This window comes from Tachyglossus aculeatus, chromosome 2 (genome assembly GCF_015852505.1).
Source record: "Tachyglossus aculeatus isolate mTacAcu1 chromosome 2, mTacAcu1.pri, whole genome shotgun sequence".
NCBI classification, from domain to species: domain Eukaryota; kingdom Metazoa; phylum Chordata; class Mammalia; order Monotremata; family Tachyglossidae; genus Tachyglossus; species Tachyglossus aculeatus.
This window is the reverse complement of record NC_052067.1, coordinates 137,655,710-137,671,268: the sequence shown is the minus strand read 5'-3', so window position 1 is coordinate 137,671,268 and position 15,559 is coordinate 137,655,710. Positions and strand designations below refer to the sequence as shown.

The 15,559-nt window shown below is 46.2% G+C and overlaps 1 protein-coding gene and 1 non-coding gene across 2 annotated transcripts; both read left to right on the top strand.

The window, feature by feature from the left end:
- Positions 1-1,608: 1,608 nt before the first annotated feature.
- On the top strand, positions 1,609-2,553 carry LOC119943743 (olfactory receptor 52D1-like). Its single transcript, XM_038764898.1, has one exon. It carries the CDS (start codon positions 1,609-1,611, stop codon positions 2,551-2,553), a length of 945 nt encoding a protein of 314 aa, XP_038620826.1.
- A 10,059-nt stretch (positions 2,554-12,612) lies between these two features.
- LOC119924383 lies at positions 12,613-12,750 on the top strand. Its single transcript, XR_005449115.1, has one exon. It is a non-coding gene; the product is annotated as a small nucleolar RNA SNORA7 (small nucleolar RNA).
- The last annotated feature ends 2,809 nt before the right edge of the window (positions 12,751-15,559 follow it).

Genomic DNA, 15,559 nt, shown 5'->3' with positions numbered 1-15,559 from the left:
ATCTGCCTGGAAGAAGAGCCTCTGACCCAGTCCAGCAGGTGAGCTAAGTGATGGAAGAGGAGAGGAGGAAGAAGAGGGTGTAATTGTGATTCTGGGAGTTCTTGCCAAGTTCAGGCCCTACTGGCTCCAACAGTCCTGCCCGGGGCCTCCACAGCTGTGTCTCAGGATCCCAGCTTGGGTCAGTGGTGAGAAGGACATGCTCACTGTGGCAGGCTTGCTCAGGTAATCATTCTGTGAGTGATGGGAAGATGACCCTTTCCCTAGAATTTAGGCTGAGGGTGAGAAGAACTATGCACCTTTTTAGCTGGGTGCCCTTGTGGCCCCGCAGAACACACCTCAAGCAGCCCTCCTGGAACACCTTCCTCCATTCCCTCTACTCTGAGCCCCCTGGACTCACTCCTCACACCTGGAAAGGACCCCAAACAGCAGAGGAGGAAGAGGAGAAGCACCAGTAAGCACCTTGTCCTACTTCCCTTTCCCTCTCCTCACCTTTTCCCCTACCTTTCTCTTCTTCCTTCCCTCTATTTTTTCCTCCTTTACACCCCCTCTGGTCCCCTCAATACCCTGCTCCTAGTACCGCACCCCCCTCAGCTGTGTGTGTCCAAGTTCACCTCCCCCCAAAAAGTCATTCAGTCAGTGCATGTTATTTGTTGAAGGCTTTATGCAGAGCACAGTACTAAACACCTGGGAACATGTCCGCAGTGTGCCTTGGATAAGTCACTTAACTTCTCTGCGGCTCAGATACCTCATCTGTAAAATGGGCATTAAGACTGTGAGACCTATGTGGGACAACCTAATCACCTTGTATCCCCCCCACCCCCACCCCAGCGCTTAGAACAGTACTTCACACATAGTAAGCACTTAACAAATGACATTATTATTATTATTATTATTATTATTCCAACAGAGTTGGTAGACATGTTCTCTGCTCAGAAGGAACTTAAAGTCTAGTGGGTGAGGCCGACATTAAAATCAATTACAGATCGAGGAAGCAAGACCCTACGTGGATGGATGAGCAAATGGACCGAGTTCATGTGAACCTATCAATGGTATATGATTGCTTACTGTGTGCCAAACAATCAATCAATCACTTGACTTATTGAGTGCTTACTGCAGGCAGAGCACTGTATTGAGTGCTTGGGAAGGTACAATACAACAGCACTGGCAGGCACATTCCATGCCCATAAGGGGGCTTACCGATTAGAGGGATACCATACTAAATGATTGGAAGAGTGTAATACAATGGAGTCGAAAGGCACACACCCTCCTTGCAAGGAGAATACAGTCTAGAGGGGAACAGGCAGAGTGGGGTTGCCCCTGCAAATAGAGAGAAAAGAGTTTAAATCCCACAGAGTCAGAAGTGGGTTTAAGTAATGAAACTCTGATGGACTGGTTTTGAGGTGAAGCTAACACAAAGCATATTGTTCCAGAATCACTCACATCAACTTTCGACCTAGGCCAATCGGGTGCTAATTATCCAAGTTGTTCCTTTCAGTGTTGAGGATGTGTCTTCAGGTCTATTCGACTGGACATTTTCATCACCTGATAGCCTTACAAGGTCGGGCGATTTCCACTGCCTCTAGCTAAAGACACCAGGCAACCTATACCATGTTCACTTCCAACAGTACCAGACTCCACCCCTCCACTTTCATCCTGCTTGGCATCCCGGGGCTGGAGGCTGCCCACATGTGGATCTCCATCCCCTTTGGCCTGGTCTACCTGATGGCCCTGCTGGCAAACTTTACTCTTCTCATCATCATTAAGATGGAAGCCAGTCTCCGTGAGCCCATGTACCTCTTCCTCTGCATGGTGGCGGGAGCCGACCTGGTCACCTGTAGTACGGTGGTACCCAAGCTACTCAGCCTCTTCTGGTTCAATGACAGGGAGATCTCCTTCGAAGGCTGCCTCACCCAGATGTTCTTTGTCCACTCTTTCTCCTCCATAGTGTCTGGGTTCTTTCTGGCCATGGCCTTCGACCGCTACGTGGCCATCTGCCATCCGCTGAGACATTCCTCCATCCTGACCCACCCAGTCGTCAATGGGATGGGGTTGGCCCTCTTCCTCCGTGGGATCCTGATGCTCAGCGGCCACCCCTTATTGCTCAGGTGGCTTCCCTACTGTAGGACCAACATTATCGCTCACACCTACTGCGAGTTCATGGCACTCGTCAAGCTGGCTTGTGCGGAGACCCGGGTCATCCGAGCCTACGGCCTCACTGTCGCCTTCCTCGTAGCAGGGTTGGACTTTCTGCTGATCATCTGTTCATACATCCTCATCCTCCGGGCTGTATTCCGCCTCCTTTCCAAAGACGCCCGGCTCAAGACCCTGGGGACATGTGGCTCCCACGTTTGCATGATCTTGGTGTCCTACATCCCAGCCTTCTTCTCCTTCCTCACACACAGGTTTGGGCACCACATCGCCCCCCACATCCACATCTTTGTGGCCAACATCTACGTCCTGGTGCCCCCTATGGTGAATCCCATCATCTATGGGGTGAGAACCAAAAGGATCCGTGAGAAAGTCCTCAAGTTCCTCTTCCCCATAAAATCCTGAAAGTCTATTGAACAGGTTTAGCAGGAGGTGTAGCAGGAGGACAAGGGGAGGTAATGTGGGGCTGGATGTGATGAAGGAAGTCTTGGCTGTTGGGGGTTAAAACTGGAATGGAAAAACCTGGGAGGAGTCTCTGTCTGTGGTGGTTAGGTTCTCCATTAGCAAGATGATCAATTGATCAGTCAACTGATCAGTGGTGTTTATTGACCTCTTAACATATGCAGAGCACTGTGCTAAAAACTTGTGAGATTTCAAAAGAATTAGTAGACATGATCCCTGCTTTCCAGTATACAATCTTGCATATTGCCTGGGCTTGAGCAATATTCCTGCTGAGGACTTTATTGTGATGGTATTTTTTTACACCCATAATACGTGCCAGGATTGTACTGAACTGAACAGATAGTATATACTCCACCGTTTAGTAAGCACTAAACAAATACTGTTCAAAAAAAAGTTCTTAGTACAGTGCTTCACACACAGTAAGCACTCAGTGATGTCATTGAATGATTGACGTCTAGAGCTGGAGGCCTTGAGTCACCTATTCTGGTCCTAGGTCATCCAGAATAGTTCAGTCCCGGTTGTTTTTTGAATGAAATCCAGGGATGGAGGCTTCTCTGCCTAGCATTTTTTATCTCCATACATTAAACCAAACTCACAAGGTTGTCATTTTAGTCCATTTCCTTTGTTCAGTCCCCCGAGGACTCAGAGAATAATGGGTCCATGTCCCCTCCATATACATGAGGGCAATTAAAAAATTATCCCTCAGCCTTCTCTTCTCCAACTGAATACCCTCAATGTCCTTTACCTTTCAGCCAGGACCTATTTTCCACTGGGTTAGCTACTAGAGAGGGTCCGTAGAAAAGTAGCACAAATAGTGGAAAGGATGGAAATAGGTCCGGTGAGGAGAGAATTGTTTATCTTGCATAAGGGAAAGCTGAGGGGAGACTTACTTCACAAATGGAATGCTACTTCGCTGTCCCCCTGTATAGCGGGGAATGGAAAGGAGGAAATAATGGGATTACTTCACCAAAAAAAGGTGCAGCTGGATATGAGGAAGAGGTTTCTGGCCCTTGGGGGAGAAACACTGGGAGGGGAATGCAGGGAGGGTCTAGCTCAGGGCAGGAATCATGTCCACCAACTCTGCACACAGTAAGCTCTCAATAAATACCACTTATTGATTGATTGACCCTGGCAATAAGCTGGAAAGGAGGAGGGTTCATCTCTCATTCCCCAAACCATTTCCTCTTCTACTCTCACTTCAACACTTCCGCATTACTTGTGCCCTTGAGTTCTCCCCGCTGAACACATGGGTAAACACCCCCTCTCCCCAACCCCATTACACTTACCTATGTCTCTTTAAAGTTGTTTGCTTCCCTTAGTGGTACTTTATTTGAATCTCTGTCTTCTCCACTTGACTGCAAACTCTTTGAGGGCTAGCTCTCATCTTCTAACATGAACTCTCCATTGTATGCCTACTGCACAGAATAAGCACTTAGTAAGTACTAATGATAGATTGATTGATTGAAAGAATACAATACACTCACCTGCCTGGAAGCAGGAGGCTTGATTTAATAGTCTCTTTGGGGTTATTTCCAACTCTAGATTTTAAGATATTTCCACTTTCCTCAAATTAAGCTCTTTTCAATGGGTACCCTAGACATCCACTCCTGTCTCTTAGCTCTGGGTCATTGATACTCTAGTTTTACCCAAATTACCCCAAAATTGTAACCTTAGAAAATTATACTTGGGTAATATAACTACATGAATGTATTTGTATTAAATCAGAGAGGTTCCATATTTTTACATCACTTGAAATAAAACAGACCTACCAACCTTCTCCCCTTCCAACCTCCCCATCCTCTTTAGCCTCTTTATTTCCTTTCTCTCCCCACTGCAGTTTTTTAAATTGTTTCCCATTTCCTGTAGCTCCTGTGCCAATTTGTCCCATGCTGTCCCAACTCCAACATGTCTCATGTAGTACTGCAGACAGTAAATAGAGCTAATGCTGTCAAGTACATGAGTGTCATAAAGTTGAAACTGATGTGTTGTACAGCTGAACTGCTGTACATTTAGAAACACTGTAAAGATTGTTTTGCTGTCACTCTAAACTTAAACTAAGGACTGCCTGTAATAGGTGCTTGGAAGTTCCCAATAAAAGTCAAGGATGAAGTTCCTGCCCTCCAAGAACTTGCAGTATAATGGAGAGACAGGCAGTCACACCTAGTAAACAGACAGTAAGAACAGGAGGAGAAACACTTGATAATAGCAAATGTTTGGAGTAAATGAAGAAATGAATCGATATATTTTACTCTCCCAAGCACTTGGTACAGTGCTTTGCATACATAAAATTCTCAGTAAATATGATTGAATGAATGAATGAATGAATGAATGAGTGAGATGGAATGAGGAGCAGTGTGGTCTAGGAAAAGAGCATGGGCCTGGGAATCAGAGGACCTAGATTGTAATCCTGGCTCTGCTACTTGCCTGCTGTGTGACCTTGTACAGTTACATACTTTTCAGGGTCTCAGTTTCCTTACCTGTAAAACGAGGATTCAGTGCTGATTCTCCATCCTATTTGCCTCTTCTTGCTTTTAGGAGGAGCTCAATTGATCCATCAGTCGACCAACGGCATTTGTCTTGTCTTATGCTGTCGAGTCATCTCCGACCCATAGCGATGCCATGGACACATCTCTCCCAAAATTCCCCTCTTCTATCCACAATTTTTCTGGTAGTGTTTCCATAGAGTTTTCTGGGTAAAAATGCAGAAGTGGTTTACCATGGCCTCCTTCCGTGCAGTAAACTTGAGTCTCTGTCCTCAACCCTCTCCCATGCCACTGTTGCCCAGCACAGGGGAGTTTTGAATTTACCAAGTGTTTACTCTTCTTCAGAGTAAGTATTTGGGAGATCATAATAGAGAAAGAGGACACAGTCCAGGATCTCAAGGATTTTACAGTCTAGCTGGGAGAGAAAGAAATTTCAATAAATTACAGATAGGAGGAAGCTAGTTCTATCTTTAGGGGCTGCTCTTCTGGGACAAGGCAGAGTCTGTATACAATGAACAAATCAGTCAATATATCAGTGCTATTTACTTAGTACTCACTATGTACAGAGCACTGTACTAAACACTTGTGAAGGTGCAATGCAATTAAGTAGACACAATTCCCGCTCTCAATTTTGTTGTCTGTCTCCCCCTTCTAGACTGTGAGCCTGCTGTTGGGTAGGGACCGTCTCTATATGTTGCCAACTTGTACTTCCCAAGCGCTTAGTACAGTGCTCTGCACACAGTAAGTGCTCAATAAATCAATTCCCCTGCTCCCAACTGCCCTTCCCATTCCTCAAATTCTCCTTCCCCTCTTCCACCCAGCTCTTTTCCTCCCTTTCCCCCCAGCCCCACCCCTCCCCAGGATCCCTCTGTTCCAGCGCCAACCCTCAACTCCTCACTTGCAGCCCCCTCCCTCCCCTCCTCCTCACACCCACTCCATCCTAGTTCTCCTTTCTCACCGCCACCCCTCTTTCCCCTCTCCCTGTCCAGGCCCCTGCCAAGCACTGTCATAAGTGCTGGGGTAGATACAAGGTAATCAGGTTGTCCTACATGGGGCTCACAGTCTTAATCCTCATTTTACAGATGAGGTAATTGAGATACAGAGAAGTTAAGTGACTTGCCCAAGGTCACACAGCGGACAAGTGGGGGAGGTGGGGTTAGAACCCAAGTCCTTAGACTCCCAAGCCCGGGCTCTTGCCACTAAGCCATGGTGCTTCTCCATTTTGATAGTTAATGAATAAGCAGGAATGATAAAATAGGAGTCACACCCATGACCCTCTTTATTTCCCCCTTTCCCACTTCCTGTGGCTGGCTGAAAGTTCCTCTCCGGCCATGGGCAGGCAGATGTGGTCACTATCCCTCCCCCAACCAGGTGCTTATCCTGTTGGGGTTGGGGGGGTCAACAAATGATCATCCACTTGGCTTGACCTCCTCCCCCAAACTGCTCCTTCCCCAAGGCTCCTTAGTTAATTATTGACTAACCACCTGTCTCTCCAGTCACCTACCAGTCCTGCCTCCTTTTCTCTGCCAATTTACCCAATCACACCAGTCCCCAAAACTAAGGCTCACCTTACTGTCACAGAAGCCTGGTCCCTCTCTGTACAGCCACAAACCCCAGCTCCTCCAGCAGGCTTTCCTCAACTCATCCTCCCCACCTCTCTCTTCTCACCCCATTGGGCACCTTCAGTGAGACAAGGAGACTGACAGGGAAACAGGTCTTGGAGGTACAAACCTTAAGTAGAATAATAATGATGATGAAATAATTATGATACTTGTTAAACACTTACTATGTGCCAAGCATTGTTTTAAGCACTGAGGTAGATACAAGTTAATCAGGTTGGACACAGTCCCTTTCCCACATGGGGATCATAGTCTCAATCCCTGTTTTACAGATGAGGTAACTGAGGCCCAGAGAAGTGAAGTAAATTGCCTAAGGTCAAACAGCAGATGAGTGGCTGAAGTGGGATTAGAACCCATGTCTTTCTGACTCCCAGGCCAGGGCTGAATGCATGGCTTAGTGGAAAGAGCATGGGCTTGGGAGTCAGAGATAGTGGGTTCTAATCCTTGCTCCGCCACTTGTCAGCTATTTGGCTTTGGGCAAGTCACTTAAATTTTCTGGGCCTCAGTTACCTCATCTGTAAAATGTGGATTAATACTGTGAGCCCCACGTGGGACAACCCGATTACCTTGTATCTACCTCTGTGGTTAGAACAGTACTTGGCATATAGTAAGGGCTTAACAAATGCCATCATTATTATTCCATGGTGCTTCTCATCATCATCATCATCATCAATCATATTTATTGAGCGCTTACTATGGGCAGAGCACTGTACTAAGCACTTGGGAAGTACAAATTGGCAACATATAGAGACAGTCCCTACCCAGCAGTGGGCTCCAGTTTAAAAGGGGGAGACAGAGAACAAAACCAAACATACTAACAAAATAAAATAAATAGAATAGCTATGTACAATAAATAAATAAATAAATAAATAGAGTAATAAATATGTACAAACATATATACATATATACAGGTGCTGTGGGGAAGGGAAGGAGGTAAGATGGGGGGATGGGGAGGGGGACGAGGGGGAGAGGAAGGAAGGGGCTCAGTCTGGGAAGGCCTCCTGGAGGAGGTGAGCTCTCAGCAGGGCCTTGAAGGGAGGAAGAGAGCTAGCTTGGCGGAGGGGCAGAGGGAGGGCATTCCAGGCCTGGGGGATGACGTGGGCCAGTGGTCGATGGCGGGACAGGCGAGAACGAGGTACGGTGAGGAGATTAGCGGCGGAGGAGTGGAGGGTGCGGGCTGGGCTGTAGAAGGAGAGAAGGGAGGTGAGGTAGGAGGGGGCGAGGTGATGGAGAGCCTTGAAGCCCAGGGTGAGGAGTTTCTGCCTGATGCGCAGATTGATTGATTCTCATCTTTTACAGGAAACTGAGGTATAGGGAATGGGTCTGTTCTAATGAAACTGAACTTTCCCTTCAGTTATTTCAATGGCTTTTTTTTTTGTGGAACAGGAGTTGGGCCAGTTGGGAGGAACTGGATTCTGTCCAAGGAAATGCAAAGCATTGCAAATGCCCGGTTGCCTGGAGGTGGGGGCCAGACTAGGGCGGACTGGCCTCTCAAGGTCCCTCAGCCTGGAGCCCTTCCTAGTTTGCCATTTTGGTTTGTGAACTAGTCCCTGTCCTACCTGGGGATCACAGTCTGAAGGGCGGCATCTAGAATAGAAACTGAATCCCCATTTTACAGATGAGGAAACTGAGGCCCAATCGATCTTTCAATTAATGGCATTCATTGAATGCTTACTGGGTTTAGAATATGGTGCTAAGGTCTTGGGAGAGTACAATACAATAGGGTTGACAAACATGATTCCTGCCTTAAAGGAGCTTACAATGTAATGAGGGAAACAGACATGGAAATAATTACAGTTAGGGGAACTGTGAGAGTATAAAGATGTGCAAGTAAGTGCGTGGGGCTATGGCTGGGGTGAGTGTGCAAGAATTTAAGGTGTAGGGACCCAAGTGCATAAGTGACTCAGAGGGGAGGGAGAATAGAACAGGAAGAATAACAAATACCATAATTATCAGAAGAGGGTGGGGAATGAAATATTAAGTCAGGGAGAGTTTCTTGGAGGAGATCAATCAATCAATCAACCAATCAATCATATTTATTGAGTGCTTACTGTGTGCAGAGCACTGTACTAAGCGCTTGGGAAGTCCAAGTCGGCAACATAGAGAGACAGTCCCTACGTGATTTTAGGAGGGCTATGAAGAGAAGCAGTGTGCCCTAAGGGAAAAAGCATGGGCCTGATAGGAGAACTGAGTTTTAATCCCAGATCCACCACCTGTCTGCTGTATGACTTTTGACAAGTCACTTAACTTCTCTGTACCCCAGGTACCTCACCTGCATAATGGGGATTAAGAGTGTGATCCCTATGAGGGACAGGGAGTTTGTCCAACATAAATTAACTTATGTCTAACCCAGAGCTTAATAAAGTGCTTGGCACATAGCTAGTGCTAAACACATAACATTAAAAAAAAGAAAGGAGATTTGTGGATCTGAAGGGGGAAGGGGCTCCAGGCCCGAAGGAGGATATGAGAAAGATGTCAGTGGTGAGACAGATGAGCCTAAGGTATGGTAAGTATGTGGGCATTTAATTAACAAAGTGTTTGTGCTGGATAGTAGTAGTTGAGCAGCAAGGTAAAGTAGGTGAGAGAGAGATGACTGAATGTCTTAAAGGTGAAGGGAGGGAGTTTCTATATAATGAGGAGAACCGCTGGATGGATTTGAAGGTGTGAAGAGGTATGTGCAGAATGGTTTCAGAAAGGAGACAAGCCAAGTGACAGGTGAGTCTGAACAATGTAGAAAAGCACACCTGCTTCCATCAGAGATTACTGACCTCTGAGGGTCAGGGAAAAGCACCCTGAATCTCTGCCAGCCTCAGGGCCACAGACTAGAGATACAGAAAAGCTGAGGATGGGTGGAGGGACAGGGAGGGAAGCCCAGGAATGATGTTAATCAGGGCTTGCTTCCTGGAAGAGGAAGACCTGCTAGAGGTTTGAAAGAAGCAAAAGCCTAGTGGATAGAGCACGGGCCTGGAAGTCAGAGAGACCTGGGTTCTAATCCAGACTCCCTCAGTGAGTCTCTCAACTCTGTCTTCCTCTCTCAAGAGCTTGGTAGAGTCACTTCAATCAATTAATTAAGCACTTACTAATTGCCAGGTACTATAGTAAGCCCTGGATACTATACTAAGCCCTGGAGCAATACAAGCTAATCAGTTTGGACACAGTTCCTGCCCTACCTGTGGCTCAATGTCTTAATTCCTATTTTACAGATGAAGTAATCAATCAATCTGTAATCATCTGTTAAATGGGAATTAAGACAATGAGTCACCTGTGGGACAGGGACTGTGTCCAAACTGATTCATTTGTATCTACAGCAGGGTTTGTTACAGTGCCTGGTACATAGTAAGTGCTTAATTGACAGATTGACAAGGATGGGGAAAGAAGAGAAAGGAGGGCATTACAGATGTGGGGAATGACAGGGCCTATGCCTCATGAAAAGGTCTTCCAAGAAATAATAATTGTGATACTTGTTAAGCTCTTGTTAATGTGCCAAACACTGCACTAAGAGTTGGGAAAGATAGAAAGCAGTTTCCATCACTTTCAGTCAGAGGAGCCCAGTCTCTTGGGTTAGTGGAGATACAGCCCTTGGGGGTTTGGTCTCAGATCCCTCATCAGAAAACCCAAGGGCCTTCTGCTCTTTGCCACCCCTCTGGTCCTGATGGCAATTCCAATCTGATCCAACCTCTCTCAAGTGCTCAGGGAACCTGAGGTCACTTGGGAGTAGAAGCATCATTGGTTGGTGTGGCTACTGCTTTTGCTGGTGCGGTTATGTCAGACAATGCCAGACAGTGGCCAGGTGCCCCATCTACTTTGGTCATGCAGGCTTCCTGGACAAGGTAAGTGAAGAAACGTGGTACCTGGAATGGTTTCCACCTACCTCATCCTGTGCCCAAGAGGAACACACCCGTCCTCCCCAGGATTTCTGGGCAGAGTCAGGGATCTTGAGTACCGAGTGAGGGTCTCTAGCTGGTTGAAAGGGTGGGAGAAAAAGAAGATGCAATGTCTGCTCAGGGAAGATACATGGAGGAGGAGGAGAGGGAGGTCCGAGGGTTCATGAAGAGGGTGCGTTAAGGAGACAGCTCCTCCAAGTAGTTTCCCTTCTGCAAAGTGAGGTGAGTTTTAGTGCTTTGCATATGGATTCATCCATCTCCACAATCAGTCAGTCTTTATTGAGCGCTTACTGTGTGCAGAGCACTAGATTTAGTGCTTGGGAGAGTACAATGTAACAATGCACACAACAGACATATTCCCTGTCCACATCGAGCCATCTCCAGGCATTACCCACCAGTAGCCTCTCTGAGTTCCACCTGGGGAGGGGAGATGAGGGTTGGGCTTCCCACTGATGGGTGTGGGGCTTGCAGATAGGAGGAGCCACCCTTCATAGAGGACACTGAAGAGAAATCCACCAGTTTACACTGAAACTGAGAGGACCCCGATGAGATGGGAAGGAGGGGGTCAAGTGTGGACTCCTCAGGTTGGGAGGGATAGGGAGGGTGGGGTGGGTGGGGGGCTGACAGAGATCATGACAGGGATAGATTTAGGACAAGAAACAGTTGGAACTAGACTGCTCAGCCCGGAGATGAGAAAGCCAGGAGATGGGGTGATGCAAAGCCATAACATTTTCCTCTGGAAAGGAGTATTGGTTGAGTGAATGGAATCAATCAATCAATCAATCAATCGGATTTATTGAGCACTTACTGTGTGCAGAGCACTGTACTAAGCGCTTGGGAAGTACAAGTTGGCAACATCTAGAGACAGTCCCTACCCAACAGTGGGCTCACAGTCTAAAAGGGGGAGACAGAGAACAAAACCAAGCATACTAACAAAATAAAATAAATAGAATAGATATTCTAGTAAAATAAATAAATAAATAAATAGAGTAATAAATATGTACAAACATATATACATATATACAGGTGCTGTGGGGAAGGGAAGGAGGTAAGTTGTGGGGGATGGAGAGGGGGACGAGGGGGAGAGGAATCAATCAATCAATCAATCAATTGTATTTATTGAGTGCTTACTTTGTGCAGAGCACTGTACTAAGCGCTTGGGAAGTACAAGTTGGCAACATATAGAGACAGTCCCTACCCAACAGTGAACTCACAGTCTAAAAGGGGGAGACAGAGAACAAAACCAAGACATACTAACAAAATAAAATAAATAGAATAGATATGCACAAGTAAAATAAATAAATAAATAAATAAATAGAGTAATAAATATGTACAAATATATATACATATATACAGGTGCTATGGGGAAGGGAAGGAGATATGATAAGGGGGATGGAGAGGGGGACAAGGGGGAGGAAGGAAGGGGCTCAGTCTGGGAAGGCCTCCTGAAGGAGGTGAGCTCTCAGTAGGGCCTTGAAGGGAGGAAGAGAGCTAGCTTGGCGGATGGGCAGAGGGAGGGCATTCCAGGCCCGGGGGATGCCGGGAGTCGATGGCGGGACTGGAATGACCCAGTTTCACCTCCATTAGGAGCAGGGAAATAAAAATGGTTGAAACCTACAGTCTGGTGGATGTAGGGTAGATTTAGACCAGCTGTGCCTCAGTTCCATCATCTATGAAATGGGGAATAACACTCTCAGCCCTATGTGGGCTGTGTCCAACCTGTTTAGCTTATAACCACTCCAGCACTTAGTACAGAGCCTGGCACATAGTAAGCTCTTACCAATTGCCAAAAATGAAGAGCCCAGACCTGAATTTAGGAGACCGGGGTTCTAGCCCTGACTGTCACTGACCTGATTATTAAACCCCAGCAACATCACTTAAACTCTCTGGACCTCAGTTTCCATACCTATAAAAAGGAGTCAATGATCCTTGTCTCTCTCATAAATATGTGGTGAGGGTGAAAAGGATACGATGTCTATGAGTTTTTGAAATATAAAAGCTCCTGTACTTTGAGGAACCCTCTCAGGGTCACACCTGGAGAGTTTCTAGTACTCTACCAGTCTCAGTTACAGGAGGGATAGTCAAGCAGAGGAATACCCATTCAATTCCTAATTTGGGCAGTGGCTAGCGAGTGGAAGGCAATCTGCTATAAGTCAAAACGCACCTGTGCTGGGCGGCAGCAGCAGCATGGAAGAGAGTCGAGGTCAGAGACTCAAGTTTACTGCATGGAAGAAGGCAATGGTAAGCCATTTCTTTATTTTTACCAAGAAAACTCTATGGTTACTCTACCAGAACTATTGCAGATGCAGTGTGGGGTGCTTTGGGAGAGCTGTCCATGGAGTTCTTATGAGCTGGAGATGACTTGACAGCAAAAGATGAGACTTTGAGGAAGAATGCCATAAGATTGAGAATTGTTTAAACCCTGGCCAGGATACCACAGATACTGAGGAAGAGAAGGAAGTGAAGGAAGAGAGATATTGGACTCCTTTCTGGAGCCTTTTGGAATCAGAGGGAAAGAGGGTGCCCTAATGGATAGACCACAGTCCTGGGAGTCAGAAGGACCTGGGTTCTAATCCCAGTTTTATAAGTGCTTAGTACAGTGCTCTGCACACAGTAAGCACTCAATAAATAAGATTGATTGATTTGCCTGATGTGTGACCTTGGACAAGTCACTTCACCACTCTGTGCCTCAGTTCCATCATCTGTAAAATGGGGAATAACACTCTCAGCCCTATGTGGGACATGGGCTGTGTCCAACTTGTTTAGCTTATAACCACTCCAGCATTTAGTACAGAGCCTGGCACATAGTAAGCTTTTACCAATTGCCAAAAACAAAAATTAAGAAAAGAGGGTAGAGGTGATGGTGCAAGGAGGGGCAAAATTAGGTTCAGCATTTTGGAGCCCAAACACCTGGTCAGGCCCAGCATGGGGGTCTCTGAGGCAAATCCTGAGATGCAATGGAAAATGTAGCCAGTTCTCAAGCCAAGGAAAGCACTGTGTACCCCCCGAGAACATCCCCACTTAGGACTTAGTTCAGAATTTATCACCAGAGAATTCTTCTGAAAGGATCAAACTACTGCCCCTTTTGAAATGAAGCAACTTCCTTTTAGTCAGAAATTGGAATTGCCAGGTAAAGTGGAACCACAGGGAGTTGTCTCTATTTTATAGGGTACAATGGACATATCTGGGACCACCCATTTCTGCAAGAGCTTGTCAAGCATAACAGAATGCAGGCACAGGAATACGTGGCTCGAGAAGAATGGGTAGGTAAACTTCACTTCCAGCCTGCTGAGGGAAATTTCAATAGAAGGCTGAGGTGACTTAAAATTCTTAAAACCCAGAACAGTATTATTCGGGGAGGAGATAGAAAAGTTTCTTGCATCCCTGGAATACTCTTCTGGAACCAACAAAGTTCATGTAGATACAAGGAGGTTGCCTCACTGTCCGGGAGAAAAATAGATGTCTGAGGGAAGTTGTGGAGTCTGATTAGTACAATAGGACTGTCTCCCATCTGTCCTGGATAATTTGTACTACCTGGGTGTCCAGGACTGGATGAGGTCCCCCACTAGCTCTTGGATTCTAGGATTTGAGGAAAAGCACTTTCCTCCCATTTCACAAAAGAGTATTTGTGGAGATAGAATACACATAGAAAAAAAAGGCCGTCGGAAAAGGAATGAAGTAGTGATTAAGCATGAGAGACAGTGGTACCCAATTCATGGGGGTGGTGGTCTTCAAGGACCTGGCACCATGGGGGTTATACAGTCAGCTTTGTCCCCAAAATGTTTAGAGCAGGAGTCAGAAAATGGCTGGAGGTCAGCCTTCTTGCTGACCTCTTGGTCTCCTTCATCTCGTCACTCTGCTGCTCAGGTCGTATTTCTACAAAAACGTTCAGAACATTTGAACATGTTTGTACATATTTTGTACAAATTGTACATATTTACTATTTACTATACTTATATATATTTACTATTCTATTTATTTTATTTTGTTAATATGTTTTGTTTTGTTGTCTGTCTCCCCCTTCTAGATTGTGATCCTGCTGTTGGGTAGGGACCATCTCTATATGTTGCCAACTTGTACTTCCCAAGCGCTTAGTACAGTGCTCTGCACACAGTAAGCTCTCAATAAATACGATTGAATGAATGAATTAATGAATGAACATTTCACCCCATACCTTAAAGAACTCCAGTGGTTGCCCATCCACCTCTGCTTCAAACAAAAGTCCTCACCATTGGCTTTAAAACACTCCATCACCTTGCCCCCTCTTCACCTCGCTACTCTCCTACTACAACCCAGCTCACACAGTTCCCTCCTCTAATGCTCAGTTTCTCACTGTCCCTCTATCTTTCCTACCTTGCTGCTGACCCTTCACCCATGTCCTGTCTCTGACCTGAAAAGCCCTCCCTCCTCAAATCTGACAGGCAGTTACTCTCCCCTCCTTCAAAGCCGTATTGAAGACACATTTTCTCCAGGAAGTCTTCCCTGATTAAGCCCCCCTTACCTCTTCTCTCACTCCTTTCTGTGTGGCCTTGACTTGCTCCCTCTGCTTTCCGCCCCCTCCCCCCCACCCCACCAACCCCTGGCCCAAGCCCACAGCCCTTACATGTCTGTATTTTTTTTAATATTAATGTCTGTCTCCCCCTTCTAGACTGTAAGTTCATGTAAACTCATAGAGAACTTATAGAGAAGCAGCGTGACTCAGTGGAAAGAGCCCGGGCTTTGGAGTCAGAGGTCATGGGTTCAAATCCCTGCTCCACCAATTGTCAGCTGTGTGACCTTGGGCAAGTCACTTCACTTCTCTGGGCCTCTGTTACCTCATCTGTAAAATGAGGATTAAGACTTTGAGCCCCCTGTGGGACAATCTGATCACTTTGTAACCTCCCCAGCACTTAGAACAGTGCTTTGCACATAGTAAGTGCTTAATACATGCCATTATTATTATTATGTGGGCAGGGAATGTGTC

Bases quoted from the DNA above. Each gene is read 5' to 3' on its own strand.
- LOC119943743 (XM_038764898.1), top strand. From the start codon at position 1,609: ATGTTCACTTCCAACAGTACCAGACTCCACCCCTCCACTTTCATCCTG.